At 41.3% G+C, this 23,342-nt stretch overlaps 3 protein-coding genes across 3 annotated transcripts; 2 read left to right on the top strand and 1 right to left on the bottom strand.

The window, feature by feature from the left end:
- Positions 1-5,522: 5,522 nt before the first annotated feature.
- Positions 5,523-5,918, bottom strand: LOC139192770 (inositol-tetrakisphosphate 1-kinase 1-like). The gene has a single exon (XM_070815437.1). It carries the CDS (start codon positions 5,916-5,918, stop codon positions 5,523-5,525), a length of 396 nt encoding a protein of 131 aa, XP_070671538.1.
- Positions 5,919-13,550: 7,632 nt separating this feature from the next.
- LOC103416629 (universal stress protein PHOS32-like) lies at positions 13,551-14,906 on the top strand. The gene is made up of 2 exons (XM_029095598.2): positions 13,551-14,045; positions 14,340-14,906. Exons 1-2 carry the CDS (start codon positions 13,685-13,687, stop codon positions 14,735-14,737), a joined length of 759 nt encoding a protein of 252 aa, XP_028951431.2. The 5' UTR covers positions 13,551-13,684; the 3' UTR covers positions 14,738-14,906.
- Positions 14,907-15,867: 961 nt separating this feature from the next.
- On the top strand, positions 15,868-22,574 carry LOC103416483 (uncharacterized). The gene is made up of 15 exons (XM_070815065.1): positions 15,868-16,381; positions 16,519-16,653; positions 16,948-17,104; positions 17,546-17,601; positions 17,963-18,022; positions 18,138-18,287; positions 18,566-18,694; positions 19,443-20,129; positions 20,316-20,508; positions 20,612-20,805; positions 20,900-21,004; positions 21,131-21,270; positions 21,507-21,785; positions 21,891-22,217; positions 22,335-22,574. The coding sequence occupies exons 1-14, from the start codon at positions 16,085-16,087 to the stop codon at positions 22,159-22,161; spliced, it is 2,853 nt and encodes a 950-aa protein (XP_070671166.1). The 5' UTR covers positions 15,868-16,084; the 3' UTR covers positions 22,162-22,217; positions 22,335-22,574.
- The last annotated feature ends 768 nt before the right edge of the window (positions 22,575-23,342 follow it).

Below are 23,342 nucleotides of genomic sequence, written 5' to 3'. Positions count from 1 at the left end.
GTTTCTTCAAAGGGCCGTGGGCTTGATCTTTGAAGGTGGATTTGAGCGGATCTTCAAGGAGCCGTTGGGGCTTGATCTTGAGGATGAACAGTTGATGAACGATGAACGATGAACGCTTTCTTCAAGGGCCGTCGAGGCTTGGGCTTGATGAACAGCGGATGAGCGGATTCGTTGATGTTGTCGATCCAAAGGGGCCGTTGGGGCTTGATCCTTGAGGATGAACAGTTGATGAACGATGAACGATGAACGCTTTCTTCAATGGGCCGTTGAGGCTTGGGCTTGAAGGTGGATGATTGTTGATCCAAAGGGCCGTCGGGGCTTGATCTTAGAAGAACGATTGAGCGGATCTTCAAGGAGCCGTTGGGGCTTGATCTTGAGGATGAACAGTTGATGAACGATGAACGATGAACGCTTTCTTCAAGGGCCGTCGAGGCTTGGGCTTGATGAACAGCGGATGAGCGGATTCGTTGATGTTGTCGATCCAAAGGGGCCGTTGGGGCTTGATCCTTGAGGATGAACAGTTGACGAACGATGAACGATGAACGCTTTCTTCAAGGGCCGTCGAGGCTTGGGCTTGATGAACAGCGGATGAGCGGATTCGTTGATGTTGTCGATCCAAAGGGGCCGTTGGGGCTTGATCCTTGAGGATGAACAGTTGATGAACGATGAACGAAGAAGGCTTTCTTGATTCTTCGAGAACCTGGATGCTTGAAAGCTTCGGAGTTTCAGAGCTTCAGAGCTTCAAGGTGTAATATGAATTCCCCCTCAAATGAATGAAATGGGCTTGTATTTATAGAATTTTCCAAAGCCTAATTTTGAATATAATATCCCAGATGAAATAAGTCATTTCTGCCAGGTGTTGACACGTGTCCTATTTGATGACTTTTCCAACTCATTTCAATTTTCGTTGAGTCACATGCTACGTGTAAAATTTATGCAATACATGAGCGTTGACACTTTGATTTATCGGTCAACATTTATTTACCGAAATTTCGATGTCTACAAATGCCCCCACTTCAAGGCACGTCGTATACATGTGTTTGTCACGTGTAGGAGATGCGTTTTGAAGTCCCTTACTGTAGATGTCGATCCAAGGGCCGTCGAGGCTTGATCTTGAATTGGGCTGGAGATTTCTTCAAGGGCCGTTGAGGCTTGATCTTGAATTGGGCTTGAGATTTCTTCAAGGACCGTTGAGGCTTGATCTTGAATTGTTGTTTGAAATTTCTTCAAGGGCCGTCGAGGCTTGATCTTGAATTGTTGTTTGAAATTTCTTCAAGGCTGTCGAGGCTTGATCTTGAAGGTTGAAATTGGACCACAAGGAGCTTCATGTGGTAGATGATCTTTGGCTTTGGTAGTGGGTGAATCGACACGTATTTTGTTGCGATTTGTTGACTTTCCACAGCTTTGATCTTGAACTGGGTTGAAGGATTTTCTAGATTCCTCCAATTGTTGATTTTCCACAGCTTGTTCTTGAACTAGGTTTTGATTCAAGGGTGGTAGACACTTAATCTTGAATCGGACTTGTGATTTCTTCCAGGGCCGTCGAGGCTGGATTTCGAATTTGGCTGGAAGCTTCTTCAAGGGCCGTTGAGGCTTGATTCTTGAAGGTTGACTCGAACATATTGCAAGCAGGCACGAGGTGAAGGTGACGACTTGTTGCTTTGTTCAATCTTTCTAATTCACACTTGAGCAGTTTGGTCAGCGGTATGATCTTCAAGATTGATGGGCTATTCTTCCAGTTGGTGACTTGATCTTTAAGGATTTGATTCAAGGGTGGTGAATCGGCACGTGCAGCCCACAACGCCTAGTAAGTTGACCCAAGAATTTGAGGGTCAAAACGAGTTCTTCATCTCAGACTCTTTCTGCCGAGTTGACTGTGCATGCTGCATTCTTATCTGCTTGTTTCTTCAGGCAGATATGGCAGCTTCTCGAGTTCCTCAGTTCGGACTCCTTCCGCTGAGTTGACTGTGCAGACCGCATTCTTCTCTGCTTGTTCCTTCTGCACCTTGTCTCCACATGCTGCAAGGTATCATTTTCACTTGCCTTATCTGTTCTCCAGGCAGATGTGGCAGCTTCTTTGGAAGTACAGCAGCAATGGGAAACGAGTACTCGAGAGCAGTGCTAGGTAGGCAATCAGGGAAGGGTTCCAAGCAGTCGGTTCCTTACCCAAGTTTAAGTGGAAGTTCCGGCATATTGTTTTCTTTATCCTTGTCTTTGTAGGTAAGAACAAGGACAAAGGAAAGGACAGGGAGAACGCATGATATGAGATACTTTTGCTTTCTACCCTGGTGATATGAGATACTTTTGCTTTGGTGTCATTTGTTTGCTGAGGTACCCCAAGGAATAAGGAACACTGAGTGACTCGAGAGGTTTCGTTGGGAAGGCATTCTCGGAGATGAAGAAAGGTTCCGTATGTCTGCCTTGCTATGGAGGGCGAAGGTGGACAGTTATAGGGAGTTCCTTAATACCTGTAGAGGTACTGTTCTTTCACTCGTGTCAGTAGCCAATGCGTGATTGATCAGTATGGCTTCACGTGCTTTCTTCTTTATCAGCAATCTTCGACAAATTGTCCGTAATTTCCGCCAGGCTGAGTGTGCATGTGATAGGTGTTGACGTGGCTGAAGAAGACTGGCGCTTCTTCAATAACTGGGATCGGCGCTTCGACAAATTACCCGTGATTTCCGCAAAGCTGAGTTTGCATGTGATGGGTGTTGACGAGGCTGAAAAAGACTGGCGCCTCTTCGATATCTGGGATCGGCGCTTCGACAAATTGCCCGTGATTTTCGCAAAGCTGAGTTTGCGCGTGACGGGTGCTGACGAGGCTGAAAAAGACTGGCGCCTCTTCGATACCTGGGATTGGCGCTTTAACAAATTGCCCGTGATTTCCGCAAAGCTGAGTTTGCGTGTGTCGGGTGCTAACGCGTTTGGAAAAGCAAGATGCTTCTCCGATTTCTGAGCTTGCCTCTTCGATTTTTGAATCGGCATTTTCGAACTCTGAGCTCGCCTCTTCGATCTCTGAAATCCAGTTGAGTGCTGATTTTTTTTATAGAGGCATGCAGTTCATTTCAAAGCACACTTGAATTTTCGCTTGTGAAAACTCCCTTCTTGCACTTCTAAGATCTTGATTTTGTCTGTTTTCTTCTTCCTTCAATACTTTGAAAATGTCTGGCCCCTCCGATCGTCGTTTTGACTTGAATCTTGGTGAAGAGGCAGTCCCTTCTTCTCCAGACAACATATGGCGCCCATCCTTCATATCCCCCACTGGTCCTCTTACCGTTGGGGATTCAGTGGTGAAGAATGATATGACCGCTGCGGTGGTGGCCCGGAACCTTGTCACTCCCAGAGATAACAGACTACTTTCCAAACGGTCTGATGAGTTGGCTGTTAAGGATTCTCTAGCTCTCAGTGTGCAGTGTGCAGGTTCTGTGTCTAATATGGCCCAACGCCTATTTGCTCGAACCCGTCAAGTTGAATCATTGGCGGCTGAAGTGATGAGTCTCAAACAGGAGATTAGAGGGCTCAAGCAGGAGAACAAACAATTGCATAAGCTCGCACATAGCTATGCGACAAACATGAAGAGGAAGATTGACCAGATGCAGGAATCTGATGGTCAGATTTTACTTGATCATCAGAGGTTTGTGGGTTTGTTCCAGCAGCATTTGCCTTCGTCTTCTGAGGCTCTACCGACTGCTGAGGCTTCAAACAGTCAACCTCCGGCACCTACTCTTCCTGGAGCTCCGCCGAGTTGTGAGGCGCCACCTAATCGTCCTTGAAGATCCCCTCTTGTAATTTTGAGTTGATTTGATTTTTTTTTTTTTTTTTTTTTTTTATTTTTTTATTTTTTTTTATTTTTTAAGGTATGTACACATTTATGTAAAATTTCCTAGAAAAATAAAATGGACTTCTATTTCTCTTAATGCTTTTTTTTTTTTTTTTTTTTTTTTTTTTTTTTTTTCATGCGGTGCCATGTATATATATATAATATATACCCACACAATGTACATACACACGCACACCCACCTTTTTCCTTTTGCTTTTCGGTGGTGTTCACATCCACCATCATAACTTAAGTGATGGCCACTGCTTGTCTGACGCAACTCCACAAATCATATTTTTATATATAACAAATATATACACACATGTCACCACACCTCTTTGCCGTCCACTATCCCCAAATTTTCCTTTATGTTTTATATATATATATATATATATTTTCTTTTTCTGGTGCCTGATGCCCCATCTTTTCTTCCACATGGTGGTGCTGATCCACCAAGATTTTTTTATATTTTCTTTTCTTTTCTTTTGCCAAAAGCATCCCCCTTTTTTTTTTTTTTTTTTTTTTTTTTGTATAAATTCGGGTGATGGGTAGAGGAATTTGCAGGGAGCGGAGCAAGGAGGAACTTGCAGGGAAGGACGAAGTCGAGGGGGCCAGGCGCTGCGGTGGAAGGAGTCGATGCCGAGAGTGCAGCCCAACTTGCTCCGGGTGTGCGCACCATAGGTCGGGTTTGAGTGGAGTGAGGAAGAGCTCTGTGATGCTTTCTGCGGCAGATGTCATTCCAGCTTAGCTTCTTCCCTTCTTCAGACAAGATTGGCTTCGATGACAGCATCATTTCAATTGCCTTCTGAAGCCCTACAAGCTTTGGAAGACGTTGTGTGCCTCCTAATCGAGGAATCACTCCAAAAGACAACTCTGGAAGACCAAGTTGAGTCCTTGGAGCAGCAACACGTGCATGGCACCCCGATGCCCACTCCAAGCCACCTCCTAGTGCAAGTCCTTCAACAGCAGCAACAACAGGCTTTTTCTAACCTTCAAGTTTGTTGAGCACAAAGTCAGCAGATACATCGGGCATAACCAAAACATCCCCAGACTCGTGAACTTTCTCGAAAACATTGATATCGAAACCGGCTAAAAACCTTCCTCCACTGCCAATCAAAACGATCGCCTTGACGTCGTTTCACCTCGTGGCCTCCTCGAATTTTTTTTTTTTTTTTTTTTTTTTCAACGCCATTGTTTCGCCTTGTTGGCAGGTGGATTGAAGATGGTGATAACTGCAACGCCGTCGTTGCCGATCTCCAAGGTGACCTTGGCCTTGCCCATGTCGGCGGTGGCGAGGAGGCGAGGAAACAGAGGAATTGCTTATTTGGGTCGGAGGAGTTAAAGCCGCAGAAGCCATTGTTGGACTTGCAAGCTCTGCAGCTGGAAAAGTAAGAGTCTTGAGCTTCGTCCCACTCCAGCTCGATCCCAATTTTGAGGAAAATAGTCGAGAAAGCTCAAAACGTCGGCGTGGCAGCCCTTGCCTCTTCCAACTTATGTTTTTCTCCAGTTTCTGAAAATGCATCCTTGAACTCCCACAGATTTCCATTAACTGGAGTAGAATTGGGTATATCCGCAGCGCTGTTCTGCTTGCTGGAATCATGGTCGTGCGTGTGCATTTGATACTGCTTTCGATCCTGCTACTTCCACAGCCCCTTGTTCCTTCAAATCCGCAGCTTTGAATTCTGAACCATTATCATCCTCCTCATCAAAGTCTTTGGTGTGGCCTTGTCTGCCCCTCCGAAACGTCCGGCAATGACCTCCGCTTGACGCACTGGACGTGCTTTCCGATTGAGTAACCCTTGAACACTACCCCGCCGTGGTTCACAAACTGTTGCAGCAAAATGGGACTATCAGTATCGGCCAGAAGACTGCGTAACCCCTTGGGGCTAAAAATCAAACACATCTCGTGCGACTCGGCGCTGCCATTCGCAAACAACGGCTTTGCAATCACCGGAAACTCCAACCCCACCAACAAATTAGTTGCCTCTTCGCCTTCTGGGTAATGGTCAACCAGCACCTGTTTGGGCACCGAGATCTTCGATTGGAATCTGTCGCCTGACTGATGCAGCTTCGATTCAAAGGCAGTGACGACATCAAGCATAGAGACCCGATTGTGGTAGTGCTCGCAGCTCTCGGATCTGAGGAGGAGCAATCGATGTTGGCGTGTGCGCCGAAGCCGAAGGTGGTGAGTGCGAGGTTGGTGAAGAAGGACACAGGCCCCACCAACAAATTAGTTGCCTCTTCGCCTTCTGGGTAATGGTCAACCAGCACCTGTTTGGGCACCAAGATCTTCGATTGGAATCTGTCGCCTGACTGATGCAGCTTCGATTCAAAGGCAGTGACGACATCAAGCATAGAGACCCGATTGTGGTAGTGCTCGCAGCTCTCGGATCTGAGGAGGAGCAATCGATGTTGGCGTGTGCGCCGAAGCCGAAGGTGGTGAGTGCGAGGTTGGTGAAGAAGGACACAGGTCCAGCGGTTGCTGGAATTGGGTTGCGCCGGCACTGAAGAGCACGGAGGTAGCAGAGCGGCGGAATGGTGGTGAAGGCTTGAGAGCAGCGAATTTGGCGGAGAGGTCGTTGCCGATGACTGCCTTTATTTCCTCGTCCACCTGATCGGAAATGGTCCGATTATATTTGGAATTTGGAGGCGGAAGCATCAGCAGAGAAACACGGCGCTGCCCTACCCCCTTTCGACTCTGCAACTTCTAGCTGCTGATGGTGATGGGTTCATAACCCAAGACATTTGGTTCAAAAACTCAGCTGGGCCAGCAAAGCACCGAAGTGTTGCACTTGGGGCAGATTCGATAGCAATTGGGCTTCATTTTGGATGGGCTGCTTTGAACAATGCTGCAAGAAATGGGAGATGGGCCTTGATTTGTAACTGAAGTCTGAGCAGGCATTGGACTTGACCGCGGATTGGGCTTGGAGGTTGCCACTTGGGCCTGGATGGCCTCCTTTTGAGAGGCTTGCTGCTAATGGATATACATACATATATATATATATATATATATATATATGTATGTAAAAGAACTCCTTTTTTTTTTTTTTTTTTTTTTTTTTTGTAAACAAGTAATAACGTTTGTATTCCCTTTTTTTTTCTTTTTTTCTCTTTCTTTTTAAATACATAAAACATATGTATATATATATTTTTTTTCTAATAAAACATTATTATTATTTTTTTATTTGATGTGACTGAACTCGAAATTTTGAATATTCAAGCTGCCTACGTACCCCTCCAAAGAAGAGATCAAGTCGTAACGTAGTTCAAATACATATTTTTTTTGGATTTTCTTTTGGTGGTGCCGTTTGCAGTTTCAACTCGTGCAGGCAAGGAGCGTTGGTGTCGTTTGCAGTTTCAACTCGTGCAGACAAGGAGCATTTGGTGCCGTGTTGCAGTTTCGGCTCGTGCAGACAAGGAGCACCGTTGTTGCCTTTTATGCTCGTGCAGACCAGGAGCGTTGTGCCATGCAGTTTAGGCTCGTGCAGGCGAGGAGCTTTGTGTCTTGCAGTTTAGGCTCTTGCAGACAAGGAGCTTTGGTTCGTGCAGTTTAGGCTCGTGCGAACAAGGAGCTTTGTGTCTTGCAGTTTAGGCTCTTACAGACAAAGAGCTTTGGTTCGTGCAGTTTTAGGCTCGTGCGAACAAGGAGCATGGTGAATTTGTCAAGTAATTTTGGAGAGGCGTTCCTCACAATCTTCATAGCAAGGAGCCTTGACCGAGTGATTGAAGAAGTCTTCAGGAAAGAAATCACGCATCGTGATGGGGATGGACGATCTATGTGTCGAAATTTCATCATCTTCAACACGTTCATGTTGCTTTGAAGGTTGACAAGAGCTGCTTTGCCCCCTTTCCGATTGGCGGACATGTGGAGGAGACGTATGCTTCTTGTGCAATTTCTTAGGAGTGACTTGAGCCCATCCTTCAACTTTGCTTGTCTTGGACGATGCCCCCAGCGGTTGAGGTGAAAATTTTGAGTCGGAAGAGCCAGAAGTGAAGGTGGTATAGTTTGACTTCACCACATCGTCAAGATCTAGCTCGATGATTCCTTTCTGAGCCAGCTTCATGATGAGATCTTTCAGCACGAAGCACTTTTCTGTCGGATGACTGATGAAGCGGTGGAATTTACAGTATCTTGGACTGTCAGTACGATTCATCTCTTCCGGCCGTCTGCACTCAGGCAAACTGATCACCTTCTTGTCCAACAGGTCATCTAGCATGGCAACCACATCAGAGTCGGGGAATGGATAAGTCTTCTCCTCAAGCTCCTTCAAAGTGCGTCTACGTGTCTCTTGATCACGAAAAGCTTCGGTTTGAATCGCCTTGCCTCGTGTGGATATTTTGACGGGAGATGTGTTGACCGTCATCGCTTCCTTGGTGGGTTTCCATGCAGCCTTTTCCACCTTTGTCCCAAGAACTTTGTCGTTCTTGTAGTCGGCGATCGGTTCCTTCTTCCCATGATGGGCGATGCTTAGCTCCATGTCATGGGCGCGAGTGGCTAGCTCTTCGAAGGTCCGTGGTTTGATGCCTTGAAGAATGTATTGCAAACCCCATTGCATGCCCTGGATGCACATCTCAATTGAAGAGGTCTCCGAGAGCCTATCTTTGCAGTCGAGGCTTAGAGTGCGCCATCTGTTGATGTAGTCAATGACTGGCTCGTCCTTCCATTGCTTTGTGCTCGTTAGCTCTAGCATGCTCACAGTGCGGCGGGTGCTATAGAAGCGGTTGAGGAATTCTCGCTCTAACTGCTCCCAGCTGTTGATGGACTCGGGCTCCAGGTCCGTGTACCACTCAAAGGCGTTTCCTTTTAACGAGCGCACAAACTGCTTGGCGAGGTAATCTCCCTCCGTCCCTGCATTGTTGCAGGTTTCCACGAAATGTGCGACATGTTGCTTCGGGTTTCCCTTTCCGTCAAATTGCATAAACTTCGGCGGTTGATAGCCCCTCGGCATCCTTAAGGCGTCGATCTTCTTTGAATACGGCTTTGAGTACAACTCGGAGGTATTTGAGCTCCCTTCGTACTGTGCCTTGATGGTGTTGGTGATCATCTCTTGCAGCTGCTGGATAGAAAGAGATCCCATGAGTGCCGCTGCTTGCTCTGGCTCGGGCTTCGCATCGTTTTTCTCCACCTGAGGCTCATCTTCTGGGTTAGGGTTCTCGTCGTCCTGTGGCTCCAGTCGGCTGACGAGTGCAGCGATTTGCAAGTCTTTTTCTTCCACAGTTCGGGTTAGCCTTGCGATTGCTTCATTCATTTGAGCCAGTTGCTCATCGATTGAAGTTGCTCCAATGGTCATGACTTGCATGGCTGCACTGCCGCTTGAATCGGCATCGGAGAGCATGGATTCGGAGTATTTCCTTGGGCTTCCCCCCCTTGGTGCCCTTAGTGAGGCTAAGGTGATCAAAGGCTCGTGCCTTGGGTGCTTTTGTTCCCTTGGCAGAGTTGATGCAGAGGTGAAAGAGGCGGCAGAAGTAGCTCTTGCCATGCTTCGAGTCGTGATGCCCAAAGTGACACCAGTTGCGACGAGGACGCTCTTGTTCTTTGCGCCGGTTGCGGGAACAGATTGAGCCTTCCTTGATGCCATTAATTTTGGAAGTGCGCTTGAATTTCTTGAACGGAGAAAGAGATGAGAGGCAGAGATTGTCCCACTGGGCGTGCCAATTTGTGAACACGGAAAATTCCTGAAACGAAAGAGACAAGAACAAAACGTGCACAAACAAATATTTGTGATTTGATAGTTTTGGGTTACAATCTCTCTCAAATTTATCCTCTGATTCGATCTCCGTAAGGTGTTGATTGGTAGGTGTTTCGTTGATCTAAGGGGCGTCAAGGCTTGATCTTGGATGAACAGTTGGAAGTTTCTTCAAAGGGCCGTGGGCTTGATCTTTGAAGGTGGATTTGAGCGGATCTTCAAGGAGCCGTTGGGGCTTGATCTTGAGGATGAACAGTTGATGAACGATGAACGATGAACGCTTTCTTCAAGGGCCGTCGAGGCTTGGGCTTGATGAACAGCGGATGAGCGGATTCGTTGATGTTGTCGATCCAAAGGGGCCGTTGGGGCTTGATCCTTGAGGATGAACAGTTGATGAACGATGAACGATGAACGCTTTCTTCAATGGGCCGTTGAGGCTTGGGCTTGAAGGTGGATGATTGTTGATCCAAAGGGCCGTCGGGGCTTGATCTTAGAAGAACGATTGAGCGGATCTTCAAGGAGCCGTTGGGGCTTGATCTTGAGGATGAACAGTTGATGAACGATGAACGATGAACGCTTTCTTCAAGGGCCGTCGAGGCTTGGGCTTGATGAACAGCGGATGAGCGGATTCGTTGATGTTGTCGATCCAAAGGGGCCGTTGGGGCTTGATCCTTGAGGATGAACAGTTGACGAACGATGAACGATGAACGCTTTCTTCAAGGGCCGTCGAGGCTTGGGCTTGATGAACAGCGGATGAGCGGATTCGTTGATGTTGTCGATCCAAAGGGGCCGTTGGGGCTTGATCCTTGAGGATGAACAGTTGATGAACGATGAACGAAGAAGGCTTTCTTGATTCTTCGAGAACCTGGATGCTTGAAAGCTTCGGAGTTTCAGAGCTTCAGAGCTTCAAGGTGTAATATGAATTCCCCCTCAAATGAATGAAATGGGCTTGTATTTATAGAATTTTCCAAAGCCTAATTTTGAATATAATATCCCAGATGAAATAAGTCATTTCTGCCAGGTGTTGACACGTGTCCTATTTGATGACTTTTCCAACTCATTTCAATTTTCGTTGAGTCACATGCTACGTGTAAAATTTATGCAATACATGAGCGTTGACACTTTGATTTATCGGTCAACATTTATTTACCGAAATTTCGATGTCTACAGCGGTTCCTTTAAAAAAAAAAAAAATAAATAAAAACATGAAAGAAGTGGTAAAAAGAGTTGTGCTTAAAATAGGACTTAAAAGGTCAAAGAAAACTTTGACCAGAAAAAAAATAAAAAACTTTAACGAAAAACTTCCAGTACTGTTTACTTTAATGAAAAATCATATTTTTACACTAAAAAGTTAATACTATTTACTCTACCATTTATTTTATCTTTATCGTTAAAACTCAAAGTTTTTAAATCTTTTTTATTAATTTTCCTGAAAAAAAAAAGGTCACGGTCTCAGAAAACAAAAGAGATAAGATTTCTTGTTTCTTTGCACATCGAATCTTCCTATACAAGTCTCTCTCTTTTTTTTTTGGTTCGGGCTGAAGCCCAACTGCTTTTGCAACCTACTTTGAAGCCTGTTACGATACAGGGCGCAACCGACTGAGGGCAGCCCAAATTGGCACATGATAAGAATAACGAGCTATTCTCTCCTGCGCAATATTCAACAGTAATGAACGGTGGAGATTTATCTAAATATCTAATTAAATTTTAACCGTTTACTTGCAAAAAAAAATGTGTGTAAGAGAATTACCAAATTAAATTTTAACCGTTTACTTGTAACAAAAAAAGTGTGTGAGAGAATTACCAAGAGGATGATGTCGTGTGTTTGATGTCCCCAAAATACGGAAAAGAATCCTCATCGGATTCTTTTTTTGGGAATCTCGTGAGCGTGATCGTTCATCGTCCATCGCGCGGTCAGTTTTTGTTAGGTACTATTTATATTTAATTTAAAATTTAAAATTTTGAAATGATTTATGATCGCAAAATATACGATGAACGATCACGATTACAGAATCCCTAGGATCCCCAGGCAAATGATTCGGCCAGTATCCTTTTCCCCCAAAATACATGTCTTCTCCATGCATGTCTCCTTGCTAACTTTGCGACACCTGTCTTGAAATTTACTAGAGAATTAACAGTGTTAAGCCCATTAAAACATAACTGAAATAAAAAATAATGATAATCCCATCATTCTATCGGCTTCTATATACATTTCAGCGAACGCTTCTTCCTCCGTTCATTGCTGTGGTCCCAGGTTGATTCTAGTACATCACCAATTTTCACTATTGTTGTTTCCTTTAAAAAATGACGGATATCATTAGAGTCTTAGAGACTCAAATTCTACAATTTTAAGCAATTGCAACTTCAGATCCAAATCCAAAGTTTTCAGGAAAGAGATTAACAATAATACGAAAGTTGCTAGTGATGCAAACCCACAGGTTGAGATTGAAAGAGATCAGCAGGGTGGGCGGTCTTGGTGGCGTGGGCTCGCAACCGGTGGACAAACCATCTGAATCAAAATCGTCGTTTTAATTTTGAGCTCTCGCTGGTGCGGTCAATTTGCATAGAGGATCTAACAAGCTTATTATTTTTCTTTTCTGTTATGTTATAATGGAACTTAACAGTGTTAATTCCGATTAAGTGCCAAGACAAATGTCACAAAATTAGTCAAGAAATGGGAAGGAGATGTGTATTTTACAACAGTTCCGTGACCATATAATATCATTTTTATGTGATGATTGAAAATTCTATGATGAGAAATTTTTATGTGACTATAAATTTATAATACTACGTAACATGTTATCATCGTAGAGAAGTGTCGACGAACTTGAATTAGTCGGAGCTTTAACCTATTCAAAGTTAAATCAATTAATTTATGAAGTGACAAGTCAACATTTCTCGCTTAATTGCCTTAAACAGCATTATGTTTGTCCACTTTTCTTTGATAAGACATGCAGAAATCCCTTTTTCTTTCACAAGTCTATACTGTTTGGCTGTTTTAAGATTGGAAGTCAAAATGGAGGTTGGCACGTCCTTTCTTTCTGTAAAGTGGTTTAGCATCCTAATTAATGAAAGATTTAGCACTTTAACAAACAAAATTTGTTTCCAAGCACAACCATTAACTTGCTTCATCATGTCGTAGCTCGATATGCATTACGTATCGAGTATGATCTCGCTGTAACCAAAACTTCTAACTAGTGCAATTTTTTCTACAGTTAGCCGAAAATTGTAAAACCTGATCTTAATCATCATGATTCATGAGTCATATAGTTCTATCTATACATGCATGTAATTATAGTCGGCATCAAATATAGACCAACCTCAAGAAATCCCACTGTAATTTCTGAAATTTTTATGCTAAAGTATGAACTACAGTTGAGCTTTCATGCTCAATGATTTATAAACCTTTTTTAATGCGTGAAAAATTATTGGATTTGTGTGTAAAATTTGATTTCTCTCACAATGATGATTTTGGTTGCGTTTGAGCCACGCTAGTTGTTTATGCAGGTACATAATGCATAACTAAAAGCCTTTCTGCACAAAGTTAATTATAATTTTCTTATCTGAATTTCGATATCTCTTACATTAATAATTGCTCTAAGAGGATGCCAGCACTACTAGGAATACAAAAATGAAAATTAAACCCCACAAAAATTATATAAACAACATCTCACCTAACACAATAGAGTCCTTGATATTTATCTACAAAAAAATTCTACAGTGATATTTATTCATCTAAAATAAATAAATCAAATCAAACGCTGTTTAATCATTTATATGAATTAAAGAAATAAATATTCATCATGATATATTATTTGTTACTAAAATTGTCGATATGTGAGCAATATATTGTTATTTTTGAATAGTATTTTTTGTTTTGCTTTGAAAAATAAATTGATTACCCTAACATGCCACATAGCCTTTCATGGCCCTACAGCTTCATGACAAGCACGTTCAGAAATAGCACCCACAAAGGGGGAAAAAAAAGAAGAAACAAAGAACAAACATGATTACACGGCAAAAAAATAAAGAAAAAGATTAATAAAGCAAACGCAAAGCAGAAATAAAATTAACACCATGGCCCCCAGACCAACTTCTAGAACTTTGTTCAGCTTCAGTCCTCTTTATATATATAAGAATTATAGGCATCTCAAGGCCATTGAGTTTCATCTCAGGAAAAATGGGGAAAATAGGCACAAAATTGCCTAATTTCTGCCTAAACAGGATTAGGCCACACGTGAGGGTTCGTTCACCACCGATACAGTCCAAGCCAGATGCTTCAGATGTCGCTAAAAAAAGTAGTGATGGAAAATTTGAGGATTCTGGGAATGTTGGAGAAGAAGAGAAAGTGAAAGCAGCTGGTGGTGGTGGTGATGAGAACCCTAAAAAAGCTGGGTTGGTAATAGCTCGGAAAATCATGATTGTGGTTGATTCCAGCCTTGAAGCCAAAGGAGCCATCCAATGGGCTCTCTCTCACACTGTGCAAAGCCAGGATAAAATTGTGCTGCTTCATGTCACCAAATCTTCAAACTCAAAACAAGGTTGGACATTTTATTTTTGTTTCATTAATTTGTCGGTTTTCATAAGGAATTGTTATTAATTAGTACTCTAAAATAGTATTTTTGTACTCGTCTTTTGTTCGTTTGTTTTTCATTTTTAATGCAAACAGGTGCATAATGATTATTTTGATGTGTTAATAACAATTCTATTTTATATAACTCTAATTTGATTTTTTGAGTAAAGTATATATGACTTAAGATCCGATTTGAGATTATTTTCGTAAGAAACACAAGTTGTGTAAAATTTATGATAATGTCTTACTTATTTTATTACAGCTAAAGGTGAGGAGGCCAGCAAGGAGATAGCACCATCTCCAAGGGCTTATTCACTTGTCCATTCTTTGAGGAACATGTGTCAGTTGAAGAGACCAGAGGTAGAAATTGAGGTTGCAGTGGTGGTGGAAGGGAATAAGGAGAAAGGTCCAACAATACTGGAAGAGGCAAAGAAACAAGAAGTGGGACTGCTTGTTCTGGGGCAGAAAAAGAAGTCTACTACATGGCGTCTGCTGATGATGTGGGCCGGCAACCGGGTCGGCGGAGGCAGCGGCGGTGTGGTGGAGTACTGTATACAAAATGCCAGTTGCATGGCAGTTGCTGTGAGGAGGAAAAGCAGGAAGGTTGGAGGGTATTTGATTACTACAAAGCGCCAGAAAGATTTCTGGCTATTGGCCTAATTATGTAATTAAGAGTCTTAAGACAAGAGCATATATATGATAGTCTAATCTCACTGCATGCAAATTATGATTGTTTCTGCGTCTGTTTGTAAATAAAAGGGTGGTTGTGAATGAAAAAAGTTACTGCAATTATTCGGGCCAATGGTCTATTATTGCTTTGGAGAGACAATGGAGTCCCTTGACTCCTTTTATTAAGTTTCTTACCTCTAGTATAAGTAAAGGGCCTAAAGGCCTAGCTAACCTCACACCAAAGCATCTTTGGGACAGATTCCCTTAGTTAGGACATGGTTGGTGACGTGCATGGGATCCGGAAGGCGATGAAATTTCTCATTTTACATTCGTATTTATAAAAAAAATTGATGAAGTTGATGGAAATAATCAATAGTATTACAATGGATGTCCTCGTTCAAATCTTCAAATTATATAAGTGAAAGTTAAACTATGATTATGATCAGATAATATGTGCGTGCGCTCGCATGTATATATATACACACACACATAGGGGAAAAAGAAAAAGATGATATGCTTGGAAGGACAAAGAATGGTTGCCCTCTGGTAAAGCCTGAGCAGGTGGCCATGCTTAGAAAATGGAAAAGGACATAAAATAAAGAAGCTAGCTGATAGGCCCTATATCTTTTCTTTGAAGAGAAGCCACTCATTTCAGTCCAATATAGACCTGAAATATGTGCTGCAGGTCACTTCTAAGACACAGGGCCCTTCATCTGCCGCGCCTTCCCAAAGCTTTGTCAGGGTTTAGGAACGATTTCTGTATACTTTCCATCTTCCATCTACAATTCCAATAGATGAAATAACTCTTCTGATTCATATACCTTCTCTTGCAAACTTATTTTATATTGGAAACCACCATATAGAGAAAATTCAAATTCTCTATATATTAAGCCAGTGCACTTAGTCAATGTGTTTTTGGTACTACTTATTTTAAATTATCAACTTATTTATATTATAACACATGAATTTATTTATTAACATTATATACTTTATAGGTTTATGATATATTAATTTGTCGTCTACTCATATTATATCCCGTAGTTTTATTAGAAACCTAAGTTCAGTCTCCTAGACCACAATTGTTTATGGAGAAAATAAATGTTAATTACCATTCATCAAAAGACAAACAATCCACACATAAGTGAGGCGGGCTCAAACGAATCAACCCACACCCGACTCAGATTCGATTTGTTCCCAACCCGGCCCGTCAGTCTCAAATTCCCATATTCCAACCAACAAACAAAACTTCCCGCAAAACCCTAAGCCCTCCCCTTCTTCTCCCTCGAATGCTTAAACCCTAAACCACCGCCATCTCCTTTCTGCTCACACCAGTCCCCAATGGCGAAACACAAGGAGAAGCATCACCAGAAATCCGTCTCGAAACCCAACCCTTTCGAGGCCAAATCACCAAAACCCGGCAGAGCTGACGCCAATCACAACCATGGGACGGCGGCGGCGGCGAAGAAGAAGAAGAATAAGTTGGGTCCGAACGCCGTCGCCATGAAGCACCAGGCCCCTCCAAAACCTAACCCCTTCGAAACCATTTGGTCCCGGAGGAAATTCGACATTCTCGGCAAAAAGCGCAAAGGCGAAGAGCGCCGAGTTGGCCTCTCCCGCTCTCTCGCCATTGAAAAGGTACTGAATTGCGTCACTCCCTTGAATGTCGGCTAGCCTTACCCCCATTTATGAAGAGGCTGAATTGCGTCACTCCCTTGCTGAATTTAATTCAAATTTTGTGATTTTATTGATTTATTTATGTTTTGGTGGCTCAGAGGAAGAATACGCTGCTGAAGGAGTACGAGCAGAGTAATAAAGCTTCGGTCTTTGTCGATAAGCGAATTGGGGAGCATAATGACGAGCTGGACGAGTTCGATAAGGCCATTCGGCGTGCGCAGCGCGAGCGTCAAGTAAGTTCATTTTCTGAATTCCTGCCATTTTTTGGGTCAGCTTTGTTTTCTGTTTGGTTACCAGGAAATATAGGGAAATAGTAAACAGTTGTAGTTCGTTGTACAAAGCTTACCTCATTAAAATGTACATATCTAACATATGATATCTAAATTTCCTTTACTTTTCTCGAGCTTTGTACGCAATTATAAACTCTATTCCATAACTTTATTTAGTTTAATTCATGGAATCATGTGTAATTTGTTACTAATGTGTTTCGTTTCTCATTTTGTTGTTCTCTTCATTTTCGTGAATAGTTGAAGACGAACAAGAAAAGCAAGTATAACTTATCAGATGGAGAAGAAGACGACTTTGAATTTCAAAGTCTTGGTGCATTATCTGAAAGGGATGATTTTGAGGATGATGGGCTGCCTGTAGATGAAGACGACGGCACAGAAACAACTAAAACTAAGAGTATGGATAGAGATACTTCTGTCTGTGTTGTTTGTTTATCCAGTAGGGTTTTCATTTCATTTGTGCAAGTTAGATTTAGAATGCATCAGTCAGGGTTCAGTGAGCAATGAATATTTGGCTATTGACATGTCCATGGTTTTCCACTGTAATGTTTGGATAGATGTACGTGCAGTTGATGGCTGAGTTGGACAATTTTGGCTTATACTTGGTATTAGTTTCTGGACTAGGCTTTATTGTTGTCTCACAAGTATCCGAAGGAATCCTTGCTTATATGGAGTAAGGGAAAGTAAAAACCCGCAAAATGATAGTAGACTTTGATGTTAACCAAAGTTTTTTCAATGATTTTATGTTGTTGGAAACACGTGCATCTCCCTATGATTTGGTGATTGATTGTTAGGATTATGCTAATTGCACTAATGGTGCCTACCTTGTTCTCTGCAGAAAGATTAGCCATGACAGATCAAATGGACGGTGATCTAATGGAAGGAGAGGAAGATGTGAGGCCTTTTCTGCTATCTGAATTTTGCTGTGTGATATCCTAATTCAAGATCGTTTTAGATAGACTCATAAAAAAAAAATTGTATGTTAAGAGTTTAGGTATTGTACCTGTATTTCAGTATTTTAATTTACATTTCTTGATCGCTTCAATTACCATTTTTGCTTCGCTAATTGGCTCTTTGTATGATGTTTCACCATGTTCAGACTTACTATAGGAGTTAATTCCCTTTAGATTATAGAAAGTCATTGTAGTTTTAAAGTAATTCTGTTTCTTTCTCCCACTATAATCTATTCTTTTATATATATCTCTCTCTCCCCTTGTAAACGATCCTAATTTGTTTCATTGTTTTCATACTGCAGAGACCTAAAAGCAAGAAGGAAGTAATGAAGGAGGTTATGGCAAAAGACAAATATTATAGGGTGGGGTTCTAATTCTTTATGGCATTAACTTGTTTGATGATAATGGTTACATGCGTTTCTCGAAACCTTTTTTTTTAGTCATGATTTCCTTTGTTTTTCCTTTGATCCATTCCAGGCCGAAAGAGCAAAGGATAAGGAAGAACTAGAAGATTTTAGGCAAGAATTGGACAAATCTTTCACATCTATAGTGCCCTCCAAACTTTTAGCTGAACCAGAGATGAAGATTCCAAATGAGCATTCAAAGAAGGATGAGCTTTCTGAACAGGTATTTCCATGAAGGTCCTTTATTGGTTTCTAACTACTTATGGTTCGGGTTTTTTCCCTAATTTTTTTTCTTTTATTTAAGATTTTTTTTAATTCCTTGATATTTACAATTTGTGTGCCTTGGGCCCACGTCTGATTTGTATTGCTTCCAATTTTCGAGTTTTAATTTAATCCTTTGTATTTTGTGTGTTTGCTGTATATATATTGTGTGAAGCTGTAGTTCTAAATGTTTAACTTAGTATAGCCTTGGGAAATAATGTAGTTTTCTGGATTTGGCAGGAAAAATCCCGCTCTTATTTCAAAACTTTTGGCAACCTAGTCATGGTAAGCCGTGCTCAACCCTCGGACAGGACAAAGACACCTGAAGAGATAGCACAAGAAGAGAGAGAGCAGCTTGAGCATTTGGAGGTATCTTATTTTGTTACAATTTATGAACTTTTTTGCATTCATGCATGTCATGTGCATGCTAATTGATGTGCCAATGCACCGGCCTTTGCTTTATGTTGCGGATTTTTATTGTTGCTAATAAGTTCAATGTTCTGGTATCAATATATGTCCTAATTAGAAGCACTGGTACATACATTATTGTAGTTCCTTCCTCATGATCAAGGAATAGTGAAAATTTTTAAGTTATTTGCAATATTATCAGTCCATATTAGTAAATAATAGTAGAGTGTTGGCAAGTGCAGTGTATATGCTTTTGGCCACTAAGATATATCCTTCATTTGTTTATTATATATATATATGTGGTAACTGGTGTCATCTCTAGTACAATTTGATTCTAGTGCTGTAACAAAAAAATGTATTATATTCAACCTTTTTAGGCTTTCCATTTCCTTTTGGGCATGTTTAATTGGGAGAAGTCGTGAATGGGAATGATACCTGGTTGTTCAGGTATGATCTAAACAACCCGCTTTGATGATTCCATACATGGTTGGTTGACATGGGGACCCTCTTTTTTTTCTTCTCTCTTTGTGTGTTAGTAAACACAAGATATGTTGGGAACGATACCCATACCTAGGATGTCCATTTGTGATAAGTAAACATGCCCTTTATTTAGTAGAACAAAAAACTCTTGAGAAATTGAATGTTGTATCTCATTTGTACCTTTTTAGCATGAAATTGAACGCTCATTGGAATTTGTGTCACAATTCAGGAAGAGAGACAGAAGAGGATGCTTGCCACTGACGTCAATAGTGACGATGACAATGAAGATGCTGAGACACCATCCAACCAGAAACCAAGACCCATATCTGGAGACGATCTTGGTGATTCCTTCTCACTTGATGAAGAGCCACAGATTAAAAGGGGTTGGGTTGATGAGATTCTAGAAAGAAAAGATGCTAGTGATTCTGAGAGTGAAGAAGGCGACGTTTCTGAGGATTCAGAAAGTCCTGAGGATGACAGTGAAGGAGCTGATAAAGATATTAATCTAGGTGAAAAGAGTCTATTTATGAAGGACTGGGAACAAAGTGATGATGATAATCTTGGAACGGATTTGGATGAGGAGGAAGAAGAAGATGGGTCTGAAGCACATGAAGAGGATGATGATGCTGATGAAGAAGAGATGGAAACAAGAAAGCTGAAAAAAATGAAAAAAGTTGATGCTTCTGAAGCTAGTAAAAAAGAGGGCGATTTTTTAGATGCCAAGAAAATATCTCAGGACGGTAAACGACCTTCTACTCAATCAGACCTCCCATACCTAATTGAAGCTCCAAAAAGCTTCGAAGAATTAGGTGTATTGGTGGATAATCTTTCTAATGCTGACATTGTCTTGATTATCAATCGAATCCGGAAAAGCAATGCAATCAAGCTTGCAGCAGAAAACCGGAAGAAAATGCAAGTATGAAACTGTTTGTTGTTTCTATGTTTGGAAACGAGTTTTGAAATTATGTGTCAAATGTGGAACAATTCTGTACTGTCAGATTTAATATCTGACCTAATCCAAGAAAAAAGTCAAGTGAAGATATACATCTTTGGTTTTAATTATATTTGCCAGGTACTCATGAGTGTTTCTACCATTTTCCAGGTATTTTATGGTGTACTTCTGCAGTATTTTGCCATATTAGCAAATAAAAAGCCGTTGAATATGGAGTTGTTAAATTTTCTGGTTAAGCCATTGATTGAGATGAGTATGGAGACTCCATACTTCGCTGCAATTTGTGCTCGTGAGAGAATTTTACGGGCTCGGACAGAATTTAGTGAGACAGTAAAGAACCCAGGTAATCCAAAATGGAATCTATAGCTTTTTGTTTATTTGGAAGCATAGTTACAAGTTTGCTCTTGCTAAGGTGATGACTTCTTGTCATTGTTTTATTTTTTCAGAAAAGAGTTGTTGCCCTTCTTCAAAGACATTATTTCTTCTGAGGCTTTGGTCCCTGATATTTCCATGCTCTGATTTTCGTCATGTGGTCATGACTCCAGCAACACTGTTGATGTGTGAATATCTGGCTCGTTGTCCTATTGTGTCTGGTCGTGATACTGCAGTTGGTTCTTTCTTGTGCTCCATGCTTCTCAGTGTATGTATTTTGTAGTTATATGAATTGGTCGATTTACTGTTCTGTCCAACGGTTTCAATTCCCAGTTCTTTCTTTTAATTAATGTATTATGTAGATCACCAAACAATCTCGGAAGTTCTGTCCTGAAGCAGTCATGTTTCTTACAACATTGTTGATGGCAGCTAAAGACAGAAAGCCAGTGGCAAGTCAAAATTCTCAGGTATGACTGTACCTTGTAACGTAATTTTTTTATATTTGGCGGCACCTTAAGTTTTTATTGTCATTGGAAGGAAATTAGTTTACAGTTATATGGTGAAGTAACAATCCTCTCTTTGTTTTCTTGCAGTTTTGTCATCTTATGGAATTTAAAGCAATCAGGCCTCTTTTATGTATACATGCATCCGTAGGTCAGGTCGATCCTCTGAATTTTCTCACAATAATGGACCTGCCGGAGGACTCCTCTTTTTTCAGCTCTAACAATTTCAGGTTAGGAGATTGTTACTCTACTCAATGATACATTGTGGAAGTGCCCACATGATGTATGTTGTTTAGGGTTTATGCAGACTGTTCGTTTTGCTGTTTATAAATGATCCTCAAAATTGGTCCAACTTGATATTTGCCACCACCAGATTATTGCTTTTGTAATTCTAATTTTGTAATAACAATACTGTAAAGTTTGCATATGGTCTTACGACTTTAAAAGTTGAACTTTTAATTTTCAGGGCTAGTGTGCTGGTGACGGTGATTGAAACTCTACGTGAGTTTGTCATCATTTATGAAGGATTCAGTTCTTTTCCCGAAATATTTTTGCCAATTTCAGTCTTGTTGCTTGAAGTGGCGGAACAGGAGAATATGCCACAAGTATTAACAGACAGATTGAAAGATGTTGCTGAACTGATCAAGACAAAAGCAGATAAACATCACATTCTGCGGCAACCACTTCAGATGCGGAAGCAAAAGCCAGTGGCTATCAAAATGCTCAATCCGAAATTTGAGGAGAAGTAATTTATTTTTACCTCCCATACCCAATTGTCTTAATGCTATTATGTTGGGTAGTGCTTGAACGTATTGCTGGAGTCACCACTGAATGATATTTTGATATGCAGCTTTGTTAAGGGCAGAGACTATGATCCAGATAGGGAACGAGCCGAGAGAAGAAAGATGAAGAAACTTTTGAAGCAAGAAGCTAAAGGGGCTATTCGTGAACTGCGTAAGGATAATTCTTTCCTATATGAGGTGAAGGCGAGGGATAAGGCGCTGATGGAAGAAGAAAAGGCTGAGAAATATGGAAAAGTTCGACTTTTCCTACAAGAACAAGAACACGCTATGAAGTCCGGGCAATTAGGCAAAGGCAAAGGCAAGAAGAGAAGGCGATGAGTTTGGTTGTTTTGGTTGCGTATTACCTCCTCATGACTTTTGCCTTCAAGGTTAAGGTAATATTTTGGCAATATTAGCAGCATTTCTGATATTTTTTTCCCGTTACGTTTTTTAGGTAATAGATTACTAATGTTGGTGCTTCGGGAATTCACTCGCTCGCTCACTGATTGCAGGTATGGCGGCCTTGTATCGCGGGCGTTAAAGGAGACAGAGATGAAGGCAGTTTCTATGGTGCAAATTTTGTGCAACGTTTAGGTGATAGTAAAATTTTGTATCCGATTTTGGTTGGAACCATATGGGTAGCTCGATGATTAGAGATTCATCCAGAATTTTGTATCTTTATACAATGTTTTCGACATGCTTTCATGCAACCTCATTCAATATTCCTTCAAGACCGTATTTACACTTTAAAACCTACATCTATGGATGGTTTATCTCGTTCGTACCCTTCAGAATAATATTTTGCAACGTTTACTTATTTGAAACAAGAGAAATTTAGAATCTGGGAATGAAAATGAAAAGAACAAATGAATATTCAAACAACGAGCCTTCGAATTGGTTAAAATTCCTGATCCGCGTGTTAGTAAATATCAAACTAAATTTTTTCAATTCCATGTGTTAGTAAACAAATAGATTAGCAAATCGAGAATTGTAATAATATTAATAACCATGTTTCAGTAAAGGGTGTAGATACCAAGTAATATATTCATGATGAATTTTCTATTTATTTGATGCGTTTGAATGATTCAACGATATCCAAGATTTAACACTCAATTCGGATTAGGGACAGAATACAGCATAACAAAGGATCAACAAAACATAAGCAGGACTCTCCACCATTCCTACCACTGTTTATTCATATTTCCACTTGCTATTTGCGCAGGTCCCTAAAACAAGCGGAAGGGTCGCGCTCAAGGTCATCCCCAAAAGAACCGGAAGTCCCTCCCCGGAGCGTTCATCGTCTTCGTTGGCTCAAACACGAACAAATAACATCGGATACACCGTACGCAGCGAGAGCCAAAACTACGACTGTTTCAGCAAGACCAGCCACATTGTTCTCATTTCCCTCCTTATTCTCGTTCATAGAGCTGGAGCTTGAGCTTTCCCTGCTTTCTTTCGCTCCCATTTTTGTATATATGCATGTAATTGTATTTGTAGAATTAATACAGATTATTATTCTT

This window comes from Malus domestica, chromosome 16, assembly GCF_042453785.1.
Source record: "Malus domestica chromosome 16, GDT2T_hap1".
Lineage (NCBI taxonomy): Eukaryota > Viridiplantae > Streptophyta > Magnoliopsida > Rosales > Rosaceae > Malus > Malus domestica.
The sequence above is the reverse complement of the archived record's forward strand: the minus strand, read 5'-3'. Positions and strand labels throughout refer to the sequence as shown.

Excerpts from the sequence above, each read along its gene's own strand:
- LOC139192770 (XM_070815437.1), bottom strand. The coding sequence starts at position 5,918 with ATGCTTGATGTCGTCACTGCCTTTGAATCGAAGCTGCATCAGTCAGGC.
- LOC103416629 (XM_029095598.2), top strand. The coding sequence starts at position 13,685 with ATGGGGAAAATAGGCACAAAATTGCCTAATTTCTGCCTAAACAGGATT. Across the intron at positions 14,046-14,339 it reads ATCTTCAAACTCAAAACAAG|CTAAAGGTGAGGAGGCCAGC; the intron begins GTTGGACATTTT and ends ATTTTATTACAG.
- LOC103416483 (XM_070815065.1), top strand. The coding sequence starts at position 16,085 with ATGGCGAAACACAAGGAGAAGCATCACCAGAAATCCGTCTCGAAACCC. Across the intron at positions 16,382-16,518 it reads GCTCTCTCGCCATTGAAAAG|AGGAAGAATACGCTGCTGAA; the intron begins GTACTGAATTGC and ends TTGGTGGCTCAG. Across the intron at positions 17,105-17,545 it reads AGAAACAACTAAAACTAAGA|AAAGATTAGCCATGACAGAT; the intron begins GTATGGATAGAG and ends TGTTCTCTGCAG.